The sequence below is a fragment of the Dendrobates tinctorius genome, unplaced genomic scaffold (genome assembly GCF_039654945.1).
Source record: "Dendrobates tinctorius isolate UK_male_01 unplaced genomic scaffold, ASM3965494v1 ptg000331l, whole genome shotgun sequence".
NCBI lineage: Eukaryota > Metazoa > Chordata > Amphibia > Anura > Dendrobatidae > Dendrobates > Dendrobates tinctorius.
The window spans coordinates 278162-302096 of NW_027361997.1; the positions used below are offsets into that span (position 1 = coordinate 278162).

At 43.9% G+C, this 23935-nt stretch overlaps 1 protein-coding gene across 1 annotated transcript in view; it reads right to left on the reverse strand.

Moving 5' to 3' along the window:
• Positions 1-4151: 4151 nt before the first annotated feature.
• Positions 4152-23935, reverse strand: part of LOC141074248 (uncharacterized) — a 30978-nt gene continuing 11194 nt past the window's right edge. The window contains exons 7-8 of the mRNA XM_073561862.1: positions 10619-11128; positions 4152-8202 (exon numbers count right to left, since the gene is read on the reverse strand). Coding sequence (XP_073417963.1) covers positions 7532-8202; positions 10619-11128 — 1181 coding nt within the window. The 3' untranslated portion in view covers positions 4152-7531. The remainder of the gene's footprint in view (positions 8203-10618; positions 11129-23935) is intronic.

Consider the following 23935-nt stretch of genomic DNA (forward strand, 5'->3'; position numbering starts at 1 on the left):
TAACTGCATTTTCGCAATTTTGCTTATTGTTTGCTAGGACGAGGAAATCGTCTAGATAGGGTACCAACAGGATATTTTCCCTTCTTATAAAGCTACTTCCCTGATGATTTTTGTAAATATACGAGGGGCCACTGATACCCTGAAGGGTAGGCACTGGTACTGTAGAGGAGTGGGGACTTGAGCAATCTCTACTACCAATCTTAGATATTGTTGGTGTTCCCCCCATATTGGGACATGGTAATAGGCGTCGGTAAGATCTATTACTGCCATGTAGCAACCTGGGTCGAGTACCTTCACTGCTGACCCCAAGGTCTCCATTTTGAATTTCTCTGTTCTGATGTATTGATTCAGGGCTTTGAGACTGAATATTGTTCTTAGTGATCCATCTGGTTTTGGCGTGAGGAACAGAATGCTGTAAAATCCTTTCCCTACTTGATGACACGGTACTTTTATTAGTACCTCCTTTTGCATGAGGAGTTGAATCTCCTTTTCTAGCGTGGCCTGGTTCTTTTTGGCTACCCGGGTCACTTTTACTCTTTGAGGTGGAAGGTTTAGAAAACTTAGTTGTAGGCCCTCGGCTAACAGGTCGGTTACCCACTTTGAGGCGGGCAATGCTACCCATTGATGGACAAAGAACCGAAGCCTTCCCCCAACCGCCCTGGAGTCATTGCTTAGTATCAGGTCTCGGGGTGGTTTTACTAAAGAGGAATCCTTTCTCTTTTCCCCTCCAGGGTCTGCCCCGCGTGGTTCTATCGTCTGGCCACCCTCGGCTCCCTCTGTTCCCTGCGCCACGAAAGGGCGAGCGAGCTTCAGTCCACTGACGCCTAGGGAAGGGGGGTGGAAACCGTTTTATCTTATCTGACGCTTTTTCTAAAATTTCGTCCAATGCTCTCCCAAACAGGTACTGACCCTCACACAGGATGGCGCAGAGTTTAACCTTTGACTGGAAGTCTGCCGACCAGTTCTTTAACCAAAGTGCTCTGCGGCCTGAATTTGATAGGGCACATGCACGGGCGGCACCTCGGACAGAATCTACTGCGGCGTCAACCAGGAATCCCGCTGCCTTCTGTAGGGAAGGTATTGCCTCCAGCAGTGTCTCCCTTGGGCATTTATTCTTAATTTGGTCACTTAATTCGTCTAACCATTTGACCATAGCACTCGCTGTACAAGTGGCGGCCACCCCCGGCTTATATGACCAAGCCGATGCTTCCCAAGCAGATTTTAGAAAAGCGTCTGCTTTCTTGTCAAGGGGATCTTTTAAGGCGCCCATGTCCTCAAATGGCAATGCTATTCCCCTGGATGTGCTAGCAATGGCGGCATCTAGTCTGGGAGCTTTTTCCCCATTTATCGCATACCTCCTCATCAAACGGGTATTTACGTTTGAGCGCCTGCGGTATGTACATTTTTTTGTTGGGTTTCTCCCATTCCCTCTTGATCAAATTTAACAAGTTATCATGGAAGGGAAATACCCTTCGTTTTTTCCCCTCAAGATTGCTAAACATAGCATCTTGAATTGACTTTGGCTCTTTTGGTGTTTCTAGTCCCATTGTGGACCTTACAAGCTTTAGTAATTTCCCATTGTCCTCAGATAGGAAATATGGACGACCCTTTTCCTCGTCCAAGGAGTCCAGGTCCGAGTCCGAGGGCCCTATCTCCCCTTGTTCTTCCTCAGACGCTATGTCAGTAGTTATTTCTGTGAGAGGGAGAGGAGGAGGTGGGGGCGGGGGTGAAGCAGGAGCTATATCGGAGCCAAGTGTAGTCTGCTCCTTTAATTCATCTTTTACCGTCGACTTTACTTGATCCCGGATCATAGTTTTAATGCTCTGGAGCAGAGATGGTGACTCTTCGGCCACTGTTTTTTTTAATGCACGAGCGACAAAGTCGCTTCTCATAAGATTTAGCTAGGGCCTTTTTGCATAGTGCACATTCCTTGTTCTTTTGCTTTGATGTGGCCTTTCCCTACAGAAGACATACATAGGGCAATTGTTAATCTATTGTGCTGCCTTACAAAGGCACTCACCCGGCCCTCTGGGTACCCCGGTAGCCGGTGGCTCTTCCTCCTGCGCGCGCATCTCGCCTTCAGGATCCATCTGCGCTCCGCTGCTGATCTGGCTCTACAATCCAGAGCCTGCGTGCAGCCTCTCAGGGACCAGTGGCACCTGCCTTGCCTCCCTTTTTATGGAGGAGCGGTGCGCGCTTCTGATACCGCTACCGTCCGGAAGTGCGCAGTACACCGCTCCCCCGACGTGTGACATCACTTCCGGTGCGACCCCGGAAGCCGTCGCCACTCAGTCAGCGCCAGCGCCGTGGTGGCCACGCCTCCCCCGGCCCAGCCTCCCACTGGAGCGGCCGCCGGGGAGTCTCACGAGGACACCGCTCACAGCGCCCACCGAGCTGGGCTGACAGGCGCGCGCCACCGCACCTCGCTGCCATCCTCTCCCCGCGGACCTCGGCCTCCTGACCGGACGACATCGGAGGGGGATCCCTCCGGAGGTACGGACTCTGCCCCAGGCATCCGACTGCGGGAAACAGGAAACCAAACTGAGGAAGAGAGGTGCCGCCCCCTTCTTATGTCTCTGCTACAGGTTTACTGTTTCCTGGGGGCGGATACCATCTCATGTCTGCGGTGCTGTCATGGGGATGGGAAAATAACATTTCTCACATGTCTACTTTACATCAGAACAATTTTGGACACTTTTTTTGTTAGGAAGTTATAAGGGTTAAAAGTTGACCAGCGATTTCTCATTTTTACAACATAATTTACAAAACCATTTTGATTTAGGGACCACCTCACATTTGAAGTCAGTTTGAGGGGTCTATATGGCTGAAAATACCCAAAAGTGACACCATTCTAAAAACTGCACCCCTCAAACTGATCAAACCCACATTCAAGAAGTTTATTAACCCTTCAGGTGTTTCACAGCAGCAGAAGCAGCATGGAAGGAAAAAAAGAACATTTAACTTTTTAGTCACAGAAATGATCTTACAGCAACAATTTTTTTTATTTTATCAAGGGTAAAAAGGAGAAAGTGGACCCCAAAAGTTGTTGTCCAATTTGTCCTGAGTACGCTGAAACCCCACATGTGGGGAGGAACCACTGTTTGGGTGCATGGCTGGACTCGGAAGGGAAGGAGCCCCATATGACTTTTTGAATGGAAAATTAGCTCCAATCGCTTGTGGACAACGTCGTGTTTGTAGATTCCATATGTGCCTAAACTTTGGAGCTCCCCAACAAATGACCCCATTTTGGAAATTAGACCCCCTAAGGAACTTATCTAGATGCATAGTGAGCACTTTGAACCCCCAGGTGCTTCACAGATTGATCCGTAAAAATGAAAAAGTACTTTTTTTTTTTTTTTTTTCTCTTCACAAAAATGTTCTGTTAGCCTCAATTTTTTTATTTTCTATGGGCAACAGGATAAAATGAATCCTAAAATTTGTTGGGAAATTTCTCCTGAGTACACCGATACCTCATATGTAGTCATAAACCACTGTTTGGGCGCACGGCAGGGCTCGGAAGGGAAGGAGCGCCATTTAACTTTTTGAATGGAAAATTATCTCCAATCGTTAGCGGACACCATGTCGTGTATGGAGAGCCGCTGTGTGCCTAAACATTGGAGCTCCCCCACAAGTGACCCCATTTTGGAAGCTAGACCCCCCAAGGAACTTATCTAGATGTGTGTTGAGCACTCTAAACCCCCAAGTGCTTCACAGGAGTTTATAACGCAGAGCCGTGAAAATAAAAAAAAATTTTTCCTCAAAAAATTATTTTTAAGCCCACAAATTTTTTTTTCCACAAGGGTAACAGAAGAAATTGGACCCCAAAAGTTGTTGTCCAGTTTGTCATGAGTACGCTAGTACCCCATATGTGGGGGGGGGGGGGACCACTGTTTGGGCACACGTCGGGGCTTGGAAGGGAAGTAGTGACGTTTTGAAATGCCGACTTGATGGAATGGTCTGTGGGCGTCATGTTACATTTGCAGAGCCCCTAATGTGCCTTAACAGTAGAAACCCCCACAAGTGACCCCATTTTGGAAACTAGACCCCCAAGGAACTCATCTAGATATGTGGTGAGAACTTTGTATCCCCAAGTGCTTCACAAAAGTTTATAAACCAGAGCCGTGAAAATAAAAAACCTTTTTCCACAAAAATAACTTTTTAGCCCCCAATTTTTTATTTTCCCAAGGGTAACAGGAAAAATTGCACAACAACTTTGAGGGTCTAATTTCTCCTGAGTATGCTGATACCCCATACGTTGGGATAAACCACTGTTTGGGCACACGTCGAGGCTCAGAAGGGAGGGAGCACCGTTTGACTTTTTGAACGCAAAATTGGCTGGAATCAATGGTGGCGCCATGTCGCGTTTGGAGACCCCCTGATATGCCTAAATAGTGGAAACCCCTCAATTCTAACTCAACCCTAACCTCAACACACCCCTAACCCTAATCCCAACCCCAACAACAAGCCTAACCCTAATCCCAACCCCAACACACCCCTAACCCTAATTCCAACCCGAACACTAATCCCAACCCTAATGGAAAAATAAAAATAAATATAATTTCTTTATTTTACTACTTTTCCCTACCTATGGGGATAAACAGGGGGTTTATTTATTTTTTTTTATTTTGATCACTGACAGGGTTTAGCACAGTGATCAAAATGTACCTGTCATGAATGAATGAATCTGCGGCCAGCAGATTCAGCGGGTGTACTGCCCATGCGCCCACCATTTTGGAAGATGCCGGCGCCCATGGATGATTCAGGAGTGACACCGGGACTCAGGAGGCACCGGGGGGGGGGGGGGCGGAGGGCAAGGGGAGCAAATACTGAATGCATCAGTCGGCGGCGAGGGTAAATAGCCCCCGTCAGTCGTGGGGGGGGTCAGATCGCGGTCTCCAGCCATGGCCGATGATATTGCAGCATTGGCCATGGCTGGATTGTAATATTTCACAAAATTTCTTTGATGAAATGTTACAATTGTTCTGATTGGCTGTTTCACTTTTAACAGCCAATCAGAGCGATCGTAGCCACGGGGGGCTAAGCCACCCCCCCCACCGGGGTGAAGTACAAAGCCTCCTGTACCTGCGGGTCGAGTGACGTTTAAGTGAGTCACCCGACCTGCAGGAACGCTATCTCCCCATGACAATACATAGGCGTCACAGGTCGGATTGGCACCGACTTTCATGACGCCTACGTGGCGTCAAAGGTCGAGAAGGGGTTAATAGGAAAATAAAAAGTTGTAGCTCTTGTTGACCTTTTTTCTTTTATTAAATATTATGCTGGTTAAAGAATAAAAATAGATAGACATCTGGTCTCCTGGATTGTAGCTACACTCCGCTGTGTTGCTAAAGTAACTTGAACACAATATGGCTGTGTGGCAACAAAAATGCTAAAGAATTGAAACCTATGGCGCGCCATACATATTAGCTGGCTGCCAGCCAAACAGTCATTTGGTCAAGTGTTTTTTCAGCAGCCATCACGGATGGCTCTCCCGCACACGAGTTTGTTCAACGAAGCGTGTCTGTGTTTTCTATGAAGAACATGTCTGGTGGCGCCGTATCTCTGGGAGAGCAAAGTGACAGGTTCAGCCCACAGACTAATGTCTAGCAATATTGGCGGTTCAGCTGACATTAGCCTAACATGTCTGGGGGCATAAATAAATAATAGCAGTGTTACACTGTTATCGTGTCTGTGTGTTCAGACTCCATCTATACTAGAACCCCTGGCAAAAATTATGTAATCACCTTGGAGGATGTTCATTCAGTTGTTTAATTTTGTAGAAAAAAAGCAGATCACAGACATGGCACAAAACTAAAGTCATTTCAAATTGCATCTTTCTGGCTTTAAGAAGCAGTAAAAGAAATCAAGAACAAATAATGTGGTAGTCAGTAATGGTTACTTTTTAAAACCAAGCATAGGTAAAAATTATGGAGTCACTCAATTCTGAGGAAAAAAATATGGAATCATGAAGAACAAACCAACAAAAAAAACACTCCAACACATCACTAGTATTTTGCTGCACCACCTCTGGCTTTTATAACAGCTTGCAGTCTCTGAGGCATGGACTTAATGAGTGTCAAACAGTACTCTTCACCAAGCTGGCTCCAACTTTCTCTGATTGCTGTTGCCAGAGCAGCTTTGCAAGTTGGAGCCTTGTCATGGACCATTTTCTTCAACTTCTACCAAAGATTTTCAATTGGATTGAGATCCGGACTATTTGCAGGCCATGACATTGACCTTATGTGTCTTTTTTTCAAGGAATGTTTTCACAGTTTTTGCTCTATGGCAGGATGCATTATCATCTTGAAAAATGATTTCATCATCCCCAAACATCCTTTCAATTGATGGGATAAGCGAAGTGTCCAAAATATCAACATAAACTTGTGCATTTATTGAAGATGTAATGACAGCCGTCTCCCCAGTGTCTTTACCTGACATGCAGCCCCATATCATCAATGACTGTGGAAATTTACATGTTCTCTTCAGGCAGTTATCTTTATAAATCTCATTGGAACGGCACCAAACAAAAGTTCCAGCATCATCACCTTGCCCAATGCAGATTCGCAATTCATCACTGAATATGACTTTCATCCAGTCAGCCACGATTGCTTTTCCTTAGCCCATTGTAACCTTGTTTTTTTTCTGTTTAGGCTTTCATTTAGCTTTTCTGTATGTTAATCTCATTTCCTTTAGGCAGTTTCTTACAGTTCGGTCACAGACATTGACTCCAGTTTCCTCCCAGTCATTTTGTTGTACATTTCCTGTTTTGGAGACATATTGCTTTAAGTTTCCGGTCTTGACGCTTTGTCTTCCTTGGTCTACCAGTATGTTTGCCGTAAACAACCTTACCATGTTGTTTGTATTTTATCCAGATTTTAGACACAGCCGACTGTGAACAACCAACATCTTTTGCAACATTGCGTGATGATTTACCCTCTTTTAAGAGTTTGATAATCCTCTCCTTTGTTTCAATTGACGTCTCTCGTGTTGGAGCCATGATTCAGGTCAGTCCACTTGGTGCCACAGCTCTCCAAGGTGTGCGCACTCCTTTTTAGATGCAGACTAATGAGCAGATCTAATTTGATGCAGGTGTTAGTTTTGGGAATGAAAATTTACAGGGTGATTCCATAATTTTTTCCCTCAGAATTGAGTGACTCCATAATTTTTCCCCTATGCTTGGTTTAAAAAAGTAACCATTACTGATAACCACATTTTTTGTTCTTGATTTCTTTTACTGTTTCTTAAAGCCAGAAAGTTGCCATTTGAATTGACTTTAGTTTTGTGCCATGTCTGTGATCTGCTTTTTATCTACTAAATTAAACAACGGAATGAACATCCTCCAAGGACGGTGATTCCATAATTTTTGCCAGGGGTTGTAGAGTGAACGAAAAGTGGCATATTTTTCAATAGCAACAAGTCAGATTCCATATCTCAGTTTTATAAGATCATTTGGAACGTGAAAGCAGTTACTTGTTGGCTAGTGTCAGCAAGTCTGACCCAAGACGTTCCATTTCTGGCTTAGTGACACTACTTATTCCTGTGCCGTGCATTTACTTTGTGGTCCACATTCATCCCGACTGTGAATTTTCTGATGACTTTTAAGGCCAGATCTGTGCATGAAGCGTTTTCCACATTCCAAACATGTAAATGGTTTTTCCCCTGTGTGAAACTTCATATGTCTTAAAAGAGCAGAATTCTGGGTAAAACATTTATCGCATAGAAGACAGTGAAATGGCTTCTCTCCTGTGTGAGTTCGCAAGTGTTTAATGAGGTCAGCTTTCCGTGTGAAGCCTTTGCTGCATTCGGAACATACAAACCGCTTCTCACCAGAGTGGATTCTCTCATGCTGAATTAGGTTGGACTTTTCCGTAAAACTTTTCCCGCAGTAAGAACATGAAAATGGTTTTTCACCTGTGTGACTTCTCTGATGGACCAAGAGTTTGGTATACTGAGTGAACGATTTATCACATTCCAAACAGGGAAATATTTTGTCACTTTTAGGAGGTCCGCTGCCAATGAAATCTGACACATCAGAAAGGTCCTTGGAAGGATTACTATTTATATCGGCATCCTGAAGGACTGGATGAATTTTTACAAAACTGGGATTTTCTCCTGCAAATTTTTTGGGGAAAGGTTTATCTTCTACTTTTGAATCAGGAGGTAAGATATATGAATCTTCCATGGTATTCCTGATGTGTCCATCTGCAAGGAATAATACAAAAACCTGTGAATACAGATTTTTAGGAAAAACTGACTAATAACTAGCATACAAGGGAGATTTGGTTAAAATAAGAAGTTTTAGAACTCTTTCTCTGTATCTCGCTGGTATAAGCAGCCTTCCAGGAACATTGCCATTCTTGCCTGTGTGTTGTCTGTCCCTTTGAATTAAACAGAATCTGGAAGCTTGTTTTTGCTGCCCCATCAGATATTAACATGATGTAGAGTAGAGGCAGAGAGCCTGATTCCAGTAATCTATCATTTTACTGGCTGTTGCAGTTCTCTGCTGTAGAACTACAAGTTCTCTAGATGCTAAGCTCTGTATAGCCCCTCCCACACCACTGATTAGCAGCTTGCTGTGTACACTGTGCATAGGCAGAAAGCAGCCAATCATTGGTGTGGACGTGGTTGGACTACATACCAGTAGAAACAAAAACCAGCAAATAATTCCAGCGGATGCTTCCTACTTGGCCATAAAATCCATTTTATTTTTATCTTTTAAAATAGTTCCATGTGGCAGAAACCCAAATATATACAGGGGGTCAGAAGAAAAAAAGGGCACACTGCTGCTTTATGCGTGCAGACTATGCGTTTCGACCTTACTAGGTCTTCTTCTAGGTCTAGGAAGCAGCAGTGTGCCCTTTTTTTCTTCTAACCCCCTGTATATATTTGGGTTTCTGCCACATGGAACTATTTTAAAAGATAAAAATAAAATGGATTTTATGGCCAAGTAAGAAGCATCCGCTGGAATTATTTGCTGGTTTTTGTTTCTATTGCAACATGGGTGTGCCTCTCCCATTACAACTCCGTGCGGCTTCCTGGCAGTGAGCAGAACCACTAAGGACGTCTAACTGGGTGAGCTGGCTAGAATTTTTCTTGTTTGTACATAGCAGTAGGTTTACTAGCACTCACGTGATATCTCCTGCTGATAAAACAATGATTTAATAAAAAGCTACAGCAAGGAATCCACTGACACCTCGCTGAATCAGGTTTTTTTTCCCCTACATTATGCTGTTCTCACATTAGGTAGCAAAAACCTGTTGACAGATTCCCTTTAAGGGAAGTAGCTTTATTTTTCTAATGTAAAACCTTCTGATCAGAGCATACAAGACACAACCAAAGGTGGTGCCGATAAAGGAAAAAAAAATCCCTGTGGCAAAATTTGAGCACACATGACTGACACTCAGCGGCTACAGGATTCAAATGGGGCAGGGACAGGTCTTGGGTCTAGATCGGGAAATATCAGGTTCAGAAGTCTGCAGCTGTATACAACAGCACGGCAGCAATATTGTGGGTCAAACCACAAAGCCCAACAAGCTCAATTGATGCAAATTAGCACTATGACCTCTCCGCATGGCACGTCATTTCTAACTGGAAATGTGGGGTGCGGAGCAGTGACCCAGACTTAAGCACCGTAACTTGCTTGGTAAGTTGCTCAAGACGGAACAATTGTGGAGATCACAAGGGGTGACACCACTGTCACGGCACCTTGCAAACTTTATGTAATTGGTGCTGCCATAGTGCTGTACACCTAAATTTCTGCAGCTGACAGTGACTGCTGATGCAGGCGGGTGGATTTACCCCCAACTCCCCCCACCATTACTGGACCTCCACCAATCCTGAAAATGGAGCTCTGATTTGTCCCACTGTCTAAATAAAGTGACGGCCGCTTATGTCTATGAGACTGCTGGATATAGCGGACTGGTTTTCACATGTAGATTTCAGCACATATTCTACGCTTGAAGGGAACCTGTCAGGAATAACGCTCTTTGCCTGCATATATGGGGTTAATCTGCAGGTTAACAGTGTTATTAGGCTGTATGGCAACTGCACGCAACTGAATGCAGCAGGTAGAAAATGATCTTTATTCTCCCAGCCAGCATTCACTACCCAGTCATAGGAGCAGGGCGGTTCAATCACGGCTCCGAGAATACAGAGCAGCCGGCCAAGACACTGGCTCTACATTGAGGCCGGCTGTCAGTAAATTTAGAAAAAAAAAAAAAAAAACACGTTGTGGGTATGGCTACTGTGCCTGTGGGGTTGCATGGCCAAGAGCCACAGGGGCTTTTCCCTGCAGTATGCAAGCGGAGGGGTACCGGGTCACACCTGCTACCAGTGCACTGTGGCGATGTTGTTGCAGTGGGTTTCATACAGTCTGATAAAGGATGGAAACTAAGAACCTCATATTTGATTTTATCAATTTTTGGGTGGCACTAGATCAATGTATGATTTTTGGGTATGTGGTCCATGGCTTTTTATCTACAGCTATGGCAATGTTTAGAGGATTTCAATTGCTCAAATGGCAATTCCTTACTCTCACATACGAGTCTTCCATTGTCTAGTAGAGTGGGTGTATGCAACAAGCATGTCTCACCATCAACACAAGGTAACAGGTTCTCACCTGAGTGGAATCTCCGATGTCTTATGAGAGCAGATATCTGAGTAAAACACCTCCCGCACTGATTACAAGGAAAGGGCTTTTCACCCGTGTGGATTCTCTGATGTTTCACGAGATCAGCTTTTCGGGTAAAACTTTTACCACATTCAGAGCAGAGGAAAGGTTTCTCACCCGTGTGGATTTTCTGGTGCTGCATAAGGTTTGATTTCTTTTTGAAACACTTTCCACAGCTAGAGCAAAGATAAGACTTCTCCTCCATGTGACTTCTCTGGTGTATTAAGAGTGCGTCGTGCTCAGGGAAACATTTATCACATTCCAGACAGGTAAAAATTTTGTCATTGTGAGCAGTTTCATATGGAGGAAAAGTGGATTTATCTGAAGTATTTTCCCCATCATCGATGGCCTGAAGTGCTGGATGTCTGTTTTGGAAACTAAGTTGTATGGGTGAGCTATTCAAGTCTTTGTCCTCTTCTTCCCAATATGCAGAGGAATTCCTGATGTTGTCGGCATCGGCTGAAAATAGAAACAGCAGTTGTTAAATATTGCGCACACTCTATATATGACCCATTGCTCTGGAGTTGAACGGAGGTGAAGCACAAGGCCTATTCTGCACGTATAGTCTATGTAGCAGGAATGCAGTCTACATCTCACATACATCTCAGTGCTTACAGTGTGCTGCTGTATTTAGTTTGGACAGGATCCAGTCACAGCAGCTTGCACCTGTTCACACTGGCTTTATTCTGTTAGCAGGTGCTGGTCAGGTTTTTGTGCCTTTGCAGTATATTTGGGGGTAGTGACTGCCCCTTTAGTTGGCCGAGTACACCTCCCATCATTTTACACCCTCAGTTAGACGTCAGTGTTTAATCATGTATGCAAAAAACAGCGTCAGAGGTTCATCGGTATTTGGTCCATGTGTCAGTTTTTACCATCCATATTTAATCAGTGATTTTTACGTGTAAAAAATAAATAGAATTACAAAGCTTCTCCTATCTATTACAATGTTAATCACAGACGACACACGGACTGTACACTGCTGTCATTCGTCAGCTGCCTAAGATTTTCACAGACCTCTAGACATATTGTTTTTCACCCTTAATGGCAACAAAAAACAAACATGTCCGTGTGATTTTTAGACAGAGATTCGGTTCACAAAACATGGACAGGTGAACAACCCTATAGACCAGGGTTCCCCAACTCCAGTCCTCAAGGCCCACCAACAGGTCATGTTTTCAGGATTTCCTTTGTATTGCACAGGTGAAGCAATTACCGTATTTTTCGGACTATAAGACACACCGGACCATAAGACGCACCTCAAATTTTCAGAAGAAAAATAGGGAAAAAAATTAATGCATCAAATGAGGGGTCCGTCTTACAGTCCGAATTATTCAGCTTATCTGGGGGGTAGGGTGTGATATGGAGCACTGGTGGAGTGGGGTCACGAGGTGGTCTGGCTCATCCCTGACTGATGCAGCAGGTTCGGTGGTGTGGGGGCTCGCCATTTTGTGAAAGCCCACACACATCCATCCTAGGCTGATGGGCAGCGATTTGGCAGATGATCGGTGGTGCGGGGGCTCCGCTGGCATTGGTGGAAATCCCGGAGTCCCCGCACATCCATTCCGGGCTGGTGTGGCACTTTTGCAGGTGATCGGCGGTGCAGGGGCTCCGCCGGCTTTTTGTGAAAGACCGGAGCCCCCGCACTTCCATTGTTGTAATGCTGAATTGAAAATGGCCGCGCATAGTGAGATCTCGGGAGATATCGTCCCGGGAAATGAGATCTCGTCTCCTGAGATCTCACTCTGCGCATACGCCGCCTCCGGCGGTCATTTTCCTGAAGCTCATGGTTGTACATGGAGAGGGCCCATTAGCCGATATTAACCCCTTCATACCAAGCCTGTTTTCACCTTTGTGACCAGGTACATTTTTTCAATTCTGACCACTGACACTTTATGTGGTAATAACGCTGGATTGTTTTCTCGTGACATATTGTACTACATGATAGAGGTAATATTTCTTTAATATGACTTACGTTTATTTGTGAAAAAACTGAGATTTGGCAAAAATTTGGCAATTTTCATACTTTTATGCCCTTAAATCAGAGTTATGTCACACAAAGTAATAAACATTTCCCACATGTCTATTTTACATCAGTACAAAGATTTTAAACTTTTCTTTGTTAGGAAGTTATCAGGGTTAAAAGTTGACCAGAGATTTCTAAATCTTAAAATAAATTTACAAAACCATTTTTTTTTTTTTAGGGACCACCTCACATTTGAAGTCACTTTGATGGACCTTTATGCCAGAAAATACCCAAAAGTGACACCATTCTAAAAACTGCACCCCTCAAGGTGCTCAAAACCACATTCAAGAAGTGTATTAACCCTTCAGGTGCTTCACAGGAATTAATCAAATGTGGAAGGAAAAAATGAACATTTCACTTTTTTTTTTTCACAAAAATCTTCCATTAGACCCAATTTTTTTTACTTTCATAAAGTTAACAGGAGAATACATACAATTTATTGTACAATTTCTCCTGAGCATGCAGATACCTCATATGTTGTGGAAAACAACTGTTTGGGCGCACGGCAGGGATTGGAAGGGAAGGCACGCCAATTGACTTTTTGAATGTAAAATTTGCTGGCATAATTAGCAGACACCATGTTGTGTTTGAGAGCCCCTGATTTGCCTAAACAGTGGAAACCCTCAACAAGTGACACCATTTTGGAAACTAGACCCCTAAGATAACTTATCTAAAGGTATGGTGAGCACCTTGAAACCCTCAGGTGCTTCACAGAAGTTTATAACGTTGAGCTGTGAAAATGAATAAAAAAGCTCCCACAAAAGTTTTTTTAGCTCCAAATTTTGCATTTTCATAAGGGTAACAGGAGAAATTGCTCCATATAATTTGTTGTGCAATTTCTCCTGAGTACACCGATACCCAATATGTGTACTTTAATATTTTTTTTACCTAAATAAATGTATTTATTGCATTAATTTTCTTTGTTTTTGATCTTTATTTGGGGATTTTTATATATATTTCTTACACTTTTTAACCCCTTCATGATATGCGCATTAGATGTATGTCACATGTCGAGTCTCTCCCTTTGATGTGGGCTCTGGTGCTGAGCCCACATCTTTTCTGGCACATATCAGCTGACATGTGCCCCTAATGGCCGCAGGTGGAATTGTGATACACCGACAACTGTTAAAACCTGTTAAATGCCGCTGAATCTATGACAGCGGCATTTAATGTGACCACTCCAGAAGCACGTCACTAATCCCACCCATTGGCGCCCGAGTCACATGACCGCGGGTTGCTGATAGGTTGGCATGACAACCCGGGGTCTGCAGTAAAGTTGAGCGAATTTGTTCGCATTCGGTTCCTAAGCGGCAGCGAATATTGTTTTTGAATATATATTCGTTGAACACAGCCGAACGTCATTGGAGTCAATGGGAGCAGAAATGACCAAATGTGTTTGGAACCGATCATAAGACATACAGTACATTCGGCATGAATAGGGGTACCCATATGGCACGAATATGGCAAATTCAGATTCGGCAACCGAATCCGAACAAATTAGCTCAACTCTAGTCTGCAGCAGACCCCTGTTGTTGTCATTGCGGTCGACGATCATAGCAAATGAGCATTTCTGCTACATAGAGCAAGGCTGCAGTGAATGGAGGATTGCAGCTTCTTGTCTCCCATGGAGACTATTGAAGAAAGTGAAAAGTACAAAAAAAAGTTTTTAAACAAAATATTTAAAAAAATGTAAAGTTTAGATCACCCCCCATTTGCCCCAAAGTAGAACAATAAAAAAAAATAAATACACATCTGTTTTTTTTTTTCCGTTTTATAGTGCACTATATAAAAGCGATGGTGTCGTTCAAAAGTACAATCTTGTCCAGCAAAAAAGCAAGCCCGCACATGGCCATATTGATGGAAAAATCAAGAAGATATGGCTCTGGGAAGGAGAGTGAAACACGAAAACGCAAAAATGTAAAATGGCCTGGGGGTGAAGGTGATAACCTTTTTTGATTTTAAATGGGACATAACTATAGTGACAGATTGCTGATCTGATACTATGCAATGCTTCTGCACTACAGAGCACCAGAGCAGCATCTGACAGGCATGGGAGGAGGCGTGTCGGCTCCTGCTCCGAGCAGGTGCTCACAGACCACCTTCCCTGCAAAACCCTGAAGGACCCCACGGCCGAGAGTCACCATGGAGACCATCAACAACGCGACTGATTTGCATTGTGGCGATGGAAGCAGAGACGTAGCTCACTCCCTCTGCGATGCTCCTTGATGTTGCTGTCACTATTAACAGCGACATCAGAGGGGTTAAATGTCAGCGATCGGTGCTGGTAAATGGAGCAATGAGAAAAAAAATAAAAACGTCAATTACTTTTTTTTGTTGCAGCAACATTGCAATAAAATACAATAACAGGCGATCAAAACATTGCATCTACACCAAAATGGTATCAATAAAAACGTCAGCTTGGAGTGCAAAAAATAAGCCCTTGATCCCGAAAAATGGAGACACTATGGGTCTCAGAAAATGGCGCTTTTTTTTTCAAAGTTTGGATTCATTTTTTTACCACTTAAATAAAACAGAACCTAGATATGTTTGGTATCTACAAACTCTTAATGACCTGGAGAATCATAATGGCAGGTCAGTTTTAGCATTTAAAAAAAAAACTATTGTGGAAAGGCATTTTTTTTTTCAATTTCACCGCACTTGGAATTTTTTTCCCTGTTTTCCAGTACATGATGTAGTAAAACCTATGGTGTCATTCAAAACTACAACTCATCCCGCAAAAAAAAAAAAAAAAAAACCCTCACATGGCCATATTGACAAAAAAATAAAAAGTTATGGTTCTAAGAAGACAATCCGTAAAATACAGTATGTATTTTATATGTAAACCTTTTTAAAGTGTACAGCACCCTGGAATCAGTGGTGCCTTAAAAATAAATAATCTTGACCCCAACTCCATTTTCTGAAATGTAGCTCCAAACCTGTAAGGACAATCCACCATGCTTCACTGAAGCTTGCACTCATTGTTGTACAACTCTCCTGCCAATCGGCGAACAAACCGCCTTCTGTTATGGCAAAATAATTCACATTTTGACTTATCAGAGCACCTGCTGCCATATTTCTACATGCATGTGGCTATGTTTTCATGAATAGTTAAGTCAATTGGCCTTGTTTCCATGTCAAGTGCATAGTTTTGTTTTTTCTTCTATGAAAACAACCTCTGGCCAGGCCTCCGCAAACAGTAAATAGATGTAGCTGGGTCCCATTGGTTGCTGCCAGTCCTCAGCTGATGGCACTGCTGATCATCTTCTGATTTTGTTTTTCTGCTGTTCTGGCACCAATGTGACAGCAAAATCCAACTCCAAAATGGTGCTCCTTTGATCCTGAGCTTTGCACTGTGCCTCAAAGGTAGCTCCCGATTACATGTAGGATATTATATTGCGCACAAGAAAAATTGCACAACAAACTCTTTGGTCAATTTTTTCCTATTATGCCTTATAAAAATTAAGAGTTTGGCTACAATAATATTTTAGTGGTAAAAATATAATTATTTTTTCTTTAACACCGAATGGCATAAAATAGGCTGGAGTCACACTAACCTGCGCAAAATACGGTCTGTAGTTTACAGGCGTAATACGGATGAATGACCCCTAAATAGTGCTCCGTAGGTCATCCATAAGCAAGGTGCGGTCGCATATTTTGCACATGTCAGCATCCGTATGCAATCCGTATGGCGAGATTTTCTTGCAGCCTTGCAAAATGGACATTTAACGGTTCTGAGGCCTACTAACTATTTAAATCATTAGCCTGCACTGTATTTATTGGCTCAGGAACAAGTGGCAGCCTCCAATTCTGTCCATTTGTCACCTTGCCTTCACTAGGTGTGTTGCTGTGGTATGTGCAACATGTCAGACAGTCTGACTTTCAACACAACTGAGCAGGTTCTCTTCAACTGGCTTTTGTCATGGTGCTTTGGCCAACCATACCCAGTGATAGTGGATCGCGGAGGAGGAGACGCATGTGGGTACATCCACTTTTGAGGCAACGACTCGCAAGAGGTCATTTTCACCACCTATATTCTTCTATGCGGGAGCATCCTGTAAAATTCTACCAATACTGTCGCATGAGCCTTGCAACATTTTCTACACTCTTGGAGACAGTGCGCCCTTGGATAACCTTTCAGGATACAAGGATGCACAAAGCTATATCTGCAGAGGAGCGACTTCTACTCACAATACGGTATGTACTACACAACCACATTCTCTATGTTCATGATGTGTTGGGCAAAGTTTGAATTTTTGCCTTCTTGGAGTAAGTTTTAGGCCCTCATCTTAGTCCACATATGTTTCAACTTACAGACACGAATGTTGTGTCGAATATGTACTGAATATCACTTACTCATTGTGCAAAGCAAGATGTGTGTGTTATTTGCTCTGAAATCTTACCAAGTTTGGTATGTATGGACCTGTTTGTTTTGGAAATATGTGCATTCAACAATCATCCTTTTCTGTTGTTCTTCAGCTTCCTGGCCACTGGCCTGTCTTATGCTGCCCTCCACCATGAGTTTGGGATTGGAAGATCAACCATATCTGGCATAGTCAGGTCAACATGTATTGAAATATGGACAAGACTATATCAAGTCGTCATGCCCGAGGCCAGGATGGAAGACTGGTTGAGGATATCAAGGACTTTGAGGAAGAATGCCAGTTTCAAAATTGTATTGGGGCCCTTGATGGCAAACATATCCGGGGGCGTAATCCGCCGAACTTTGGCTCCCAATTCTTCTATTATAAACAATACTTTTCTGTTGTATTGTTGGCTCTGGCCGACCCTCAATACAAGTTTATAATTTTTGACATTGGGGCCTATGGAAGGACGGGAGACTCTAGAGTCTTCAATACTTCCATTATGGCTCGGCGGCTACACACCAACCAGTTGGATCTACCACCACCACGCCAGCTACCAGGCTCCACTCAAGAATCTGTTCCTTATGTTCTTGTGGCAGATGAGGCCTTTCAGTTAACGCGCAATGTCATGAGGCCATATCCCTGGCGCAACCTTCACCACAGGCGCAGGATATGTAACTTGCGCCTATCACGTGCTCGGCGACTGGTGGAGTGTTCCTTTGGCATTCTTTGTGCCAAATGGCGGGTACTCCAGTCTGCCATTCAGCTGAGTGAACAAAATGTTAATGAAGTAGTGAAAGCCTGTGTGGTACTTCATAACTTCACCAGGATACATGATTGTTCCTCCTCTGCTGGTGTTGTGCGTAGGCAGGACAATGTGTGTAGGGTGAGACCACCTATCAAACATCAACGTAGACCGATCTCTGGCCTCAATGTGCGTGATCATTTCACTAATTACTTTATGGCACCTCAGGGGGAACCTTCTTGGCAAGAGCATGCTGGATCTATGTTGGCAATGTTGGTTTGATGTGTGTCAAAATATATATATTTCTACCCCTTCTGAATCTCTGACTGTTGCTTTGATTTGGTAAGCGTATTTTGATATGGGTTTGGACAATTAAGACAGAGACGTAAAGTGTAGTTGGCCAATTTTTACTTTTGGCTTTTTTGTGGGGTTTTTTTTAAGTTTGTAAGGCAATCATATTCTTGCCCTATGAAAATCTTGGGCAATGGCCCAAATTGGGCTTTTGGCATATTTCAACATTGTTGTTCAAACAAAATTACAAACATATCCTACAACATACATAGTGCAATAACAACATTGCAACTGTACACATTTGGAATCCAAAGTAAAAAAGAGGAGTTATCCATCATCAAAATGAGCTACACAAGATAATACTAACATTTATTCTGAATGTTTTCAAATCATATTAATAAGCCACCATGACAGGCAAGGCTACCTTACGCGTTTCTGACACATATTACATGTCTTAATAAACACAATATTTCACCGCACTATACTGGGAAAGTCAAAGGATCAAATTAGAAGACTGACTTGATAATAAATAGAGAGAGCGTGATGGTCTTGAGGCTGTTTGCCTTGATTTTGGAATATAGTTAGCTGGCCTAAATTGGACTAAGAATATGGACAGCACGCCTTTTCTATGCATTATCAAGTGAGTACTCTATTTTGATCCTTTAACTTTGCCAGTATAGCCCCGTGAAATCTTGTATTTTTTACAGACATGTAATATGTCTCAGAAATGCATAAGGTAGCCTTGCCTGTCATGGTGTCTTAATCATATGATTTGAAAACCGTCATAAGAAATGTTAGTATTATCTGTTTTAGCTCATGTTGCTGCTGGATAAAACCTCTTTTTTACTTTGCCTTGGGATTTTAACCACCAGTTCAAACACACTGGACATCTCCTCCCATCAGACCGATTAAGAACAGTCATGTACAGTATGGGTTTACTAATTCCATGTTTTAAGCCACTTATAAATTGTGGAATGTTGGCGAAGGAGAAGGCGGAGGAGCAGCCTGTGGTTGCTGCTGACTACTTTGAGCAACATCGCCCTGTTTGGGTGCAGACTGTTGCCCATGCTGTTGGTACTGACCTTCCTCCTGTGATTGTTGAGGGTAGTGGCCATAGTAATACTGCTGAGGGGCATCTTGTTGGGGCGGGTAGGGCCGTGTCTCATACCCACCAATATAGCCATGTCGTCCCCAACCAGGTTGGGACCAGCCTCCAACACTGGGTGGGAATAAGTGGCCATATTGGTGGGGTTGGCTAGAGCCAGAAATTTGTTGCTGCTGTTGGGAAGGTTGGGTAGGGGGAGGAAGGGGGTGAGTTGTAGGCCCACGTATTAGAGGATGTTCAGACCCTGCTTGAGCAAGCATCTGTGTGGATGGTCTCATGCGCATTAGATTTCGGGGGGAAAGCTGCCACCTCTCCAGATATTCGAAAAGCTCATATGGGGTATTGGGGGGGGGGGGTGCTTGCATCAAGCAGGATCTGAAAACATCCCCTAATACGGAGCCTGACCTCACGGGTAAGAGCACGGAGATAAAGGGTCAGGCTACGCGAGTAGGCCTCCTCCCCATCATCTGCAGTGACTCGAGATAAATAATTTAGCACCCCTGTGTCCACATTGGTCCTGCTCTCTTGAACAGTGACCTGGCGCCTTCTTCGGCCTCGCCAGGATGTAACAGCAGCCTGTGGGGATCCCCTGATCTGGCCAGTTGGGCTGCTGCTCAAGTTGCCCGGCTCTTCCAGGATGGGTGATGGGGCAGCAGCAGACCGTCCTGGTGGTGTGGTTTGTTGGGCAGCCAATGGGTTCTCCTGTGATGACTCATCTTCTGCCATGCTTCTTGTAGGGGGAGAAGATGGGCCAGCCACCTCGATCCGTAAGGTTGGATTGAGTTCTGTTATGAAATAGAACAGAGGCAAAAATACATCAATATTTTTTGCCCTGTAAAGTATCTGTGTAATGTGGTGTGAGGTATCTACTTACGGTCTCAGATCCAGAATTGGGGAGAGGAAGGACAGCCGGTTGTAATAGATATATTTTCGTTTTACGTATCCCGCATCCCCAGCGGTATTGGTCCCGGATGCTTCGCCAGCGTTTCATCACATCTTCCACTGCAATGTGACAGGAAATATTGTCAAATTCACATATTTGATAGGTCATATTTGCTACCAGTAGTCTAGGCATGGGGCCTTCTGGGGTGTGCTTTCTACCCATGGTGGCATATCTAATTGGGCAGATACATAGGGTCTCTTTAGCTACACTTAATAATTGGTTTGTCTAGGAGGATGAGGAGCTTGTGGCATAAATGGCTGTGTGAATCCACGTGTCACATCCAAATCTAACGGCCTCATGAGGCAAAAAGTACATGCACAGGAAGGGGGGTGCTGATTCTATATTCCTTTTTTGTTGTGCGCTAATGTTACTCATGTTTTGGCTTGTACTTACGAATTTTATGCTGCTCCTCACGTGGTCGATCACCAAAGTCATGGTACATCTGGCGACAGATGCGCCTCAATGACGCCTCCTTTCTTGCCCGTTTGGAATAATTGGCATCGCGTTGGTCCCAGATTTCGGGACGCTCCTGCACCAGGACTATTAACATCTCCACATTTATGTAAGTGGACGCCATGAGGCTGCTGTACTCCGTGGAGGCGTACTTCCTGGATGTCTGGAGCGCTTTTTGAGCTCATTTGCATGTCTAGGCTTCCTGATGATGGATTGCCCCATTTCCTGTCACCAGCCAAAAGACCTGCGTATTGCTCGCAGGTCACACGTCTGGTCCGTGTGTAATCCGTATTTTTTGCGCACCCATAGACTTGCATTGGCGTACTACAGGCGTAGAACGCTGACAATCGCAGCATGCTGCGATTGGCACGGAGCGTAGAATACGGATGAGAAATATACGGCTGGTGCGAGGGACCCCATAGAGAATCATTGGTCTGTGTCTAATGCGTGCTTTTAGCGCCTCTCACTCGGCCGTATGCCCCGCCAGTGTGACCCCGGCCATACTGTGAGGCACATGTGCTGTCAATATGATCACTGCACCCCTAGATGAATTCAATGGGTGAGAAGTTTGGAAAGTGGGGTCCTCTTTATGGCACCCTCAAACCCTTCCAGCAAAATCAAAATCTGCAGTACAATATGGCGCTTCTTCCCTTCTGAGCTTTGCACTGTGACCACATATGGGTTACTGGCGTACGCCGGAGAAATTGCGTAACAAATTGTAACTTTCATTTTCTCCTATTATCCCTCTTGAAAATTACAAGTTTGAGGCCAATGCAACATTCTAGTGGAAAAAAAATGGTAATTTTTTCATTTACTCAGCCCAATGTTATACAATTCTGTGAATTGTCTACAGGTTAAAAATGCTCACCTTATCTCTAAATGAATTCGAGAGGTGTAGTTTCTTAACCCCTTTCTGACATCTGATGTACGATCCCGTCCATGGGACCCGTGCCCCTATGCCCATGGACGGGATAGTACGTCATGGCGATCAGCGGCGCTCATAAGGTGAGCGCCGCTGATCGCGGCCGGGTGTCAGCTGATTATCACAGCTGACATCCGGCAGTATGTGTCAGGGGCGGTCACGGACCGCCCCCGACACGTTAACCCCTGGCACACCGCGATCAAACACGATCGTAGTGTACCGGGGGTTTAGGGAAGCATCGGCAGGGAGGGGGCTCCCTCCGCACTTCCCAGAGCCCCCCGAAGCAGCGCGATGTGCTACGCTGCTCCGGGGTCCTCCTTCCCTGCAGGTCCCCGGATCCAATATGGCGGCGGGGACCTTCGGGGGCGGGCTTCCTCAGTGCCTGCAAAGCGCCGGCATGAGGAAGCCTTCTGCAGTGCCTGTCAGATCGCTGATCTGTCACAGCGATCTGTGATGTTTCAGATCAGCGATCTCAAACATGACAGTGATGTCCCCCCTGGGACAGTATAATAATGGTTAAAAAAAAAAAAAAATTTCCTAATAAATTTTTTGGAAAAAAAACAAAACAAAAAACACAATAAAAGTACACATATTTAGTATCGCCGCGTCCGTAACGACCCGCCCTATAAAACTGTCCCATTAGTGAACCCCTTAAAAAAAAAAAACAAAGCAAAAAATAATGGTTTATTATCATACTGCCGAACAAAAAGTGCAATAACGCGCGATCAAAAAGACGGCTATAAATATCCATGGTACCGCTGAAAACTTCATCTTGTCCCGCAAAAAACGAGCCGCCATACAGCGTAATCGGGGAAAAATAAAAAAGTTATTGCTCGCAGACTAAAGTGATGCAAAAATAATTATTTTTTATATAAAATTGTTTTCATTGCATGAAAGCGCCAAAACATAAAAAAAATGACATAAATGACATAAATGAGGTATCGCTGTAATCGTACTGACCCGAAGAATAAAAACCACGCGGAACGGTGTAAACGCACCCCCCAAAAGAAATTCTTGAAATGCTGGTTTTTGTTCATTCTGCATCCCAAAAAAAATCGGAATAAAAAGCGATCAAAAAAATGACACGCGCCCGACAATGGTACCAATAAAACAGTCAACTCGTCCTGCAAAAAAATAAGACCTCACATGACTCGGTGGGCCAAAATATGGAAAAATTATAGCTCTCAAAATGTGATGCAAAAACTATTTTTACAATAAAAAGCGTCTTTTAGCGTATGACTGCTGCCAAACATAAAAACCCGCCATAAATAGTAAATCAAACCCCCCTTTATCACCCCCTTAGTTAGGGAAAAATAATAAAAGTAAAAGAAAATGTATTTATTTCCATTTTCCCATTAGGGCTAGGGTTTGGGCTGAGATTAGGGTTAGGGGTGTGTTGGGGTTAGGGTTGGAGTTAGAATTGGAGGTTTCCACTGTTTGGGCACATAAAGTGCTCTCCAACCGCAACATGGCGTCTGATCTCAATTCTGCGCTGAATCTCAATTCCAAGCTCTGCCATGCGCCCAAACAGTGTTTTACCCCCACATATGGGGTATCAGCCTACTCAGGACAAATTGAAAAACAACTTTACTTTTGGGGTCCAATTTCTCCTGTTACCCTTGTGAAAATAAAAAATTGGGGCAAAAATATTATTTTTGTGGAAAAAAAAATATGATTTTTTTATTTTCACATCCAGGCGTTATAAACTTCTGTGAAGCACTTGGGGGTTCAAAGTGCTCACCACACATCTAGATAAGTTCCGTGGGGGGGGGGGTCTAGTTTCCAAAATGGTGTCATTTGTGGTGGGATTCCACTGTTTAGGCACATCAGGGGCTTTCCAAACGAGGCATGGCGTCGAATCCCAATTCCAGTCAAAAAAGTCAAATGGCGCTGCTTCCCTTCCGACCTCTGCCATGCGCCCAAATAGTGGTTTACCCCCACATTTGGGGTATCATCGTACTCCGGACAAATTACACAATAACTTTTGGGGTCCTGTTACCCTTGGAAAAATAAAAATTGAGGGTGAAAAGATCATTTTTGTGAAAAAAATATGATTTTTTTAATTGTACGTCTGTAAGTTAAAAACTTCTGTGAAGCCCTTGGGGGTTCAAAGTTCTCACCACATATCTAGATAAGTTCCTTGGGCGGGTCTAGTTCCCAAAATGGGGTCACTTGTGGGGGTTTCCACTGTTTAGGTACATCAGGGGCTCTCTACACGTGACATGGCGTCCAATCTGAATTCCAGCCAATTTTGCATTGAAAAAGTCAAACGGCGCTCCTTCCCTTCTGAGCTCTGCCATGTGCCGAAACAGTGGTTCCCTCCCACATATCAGGTATCAGCGTACTCAGGACAAATTGCACAATAACTTTTGCAGTCCAATTTCTCCTGTTACCCTTGGTAAAATAAAAAAAAAAAAATTGGA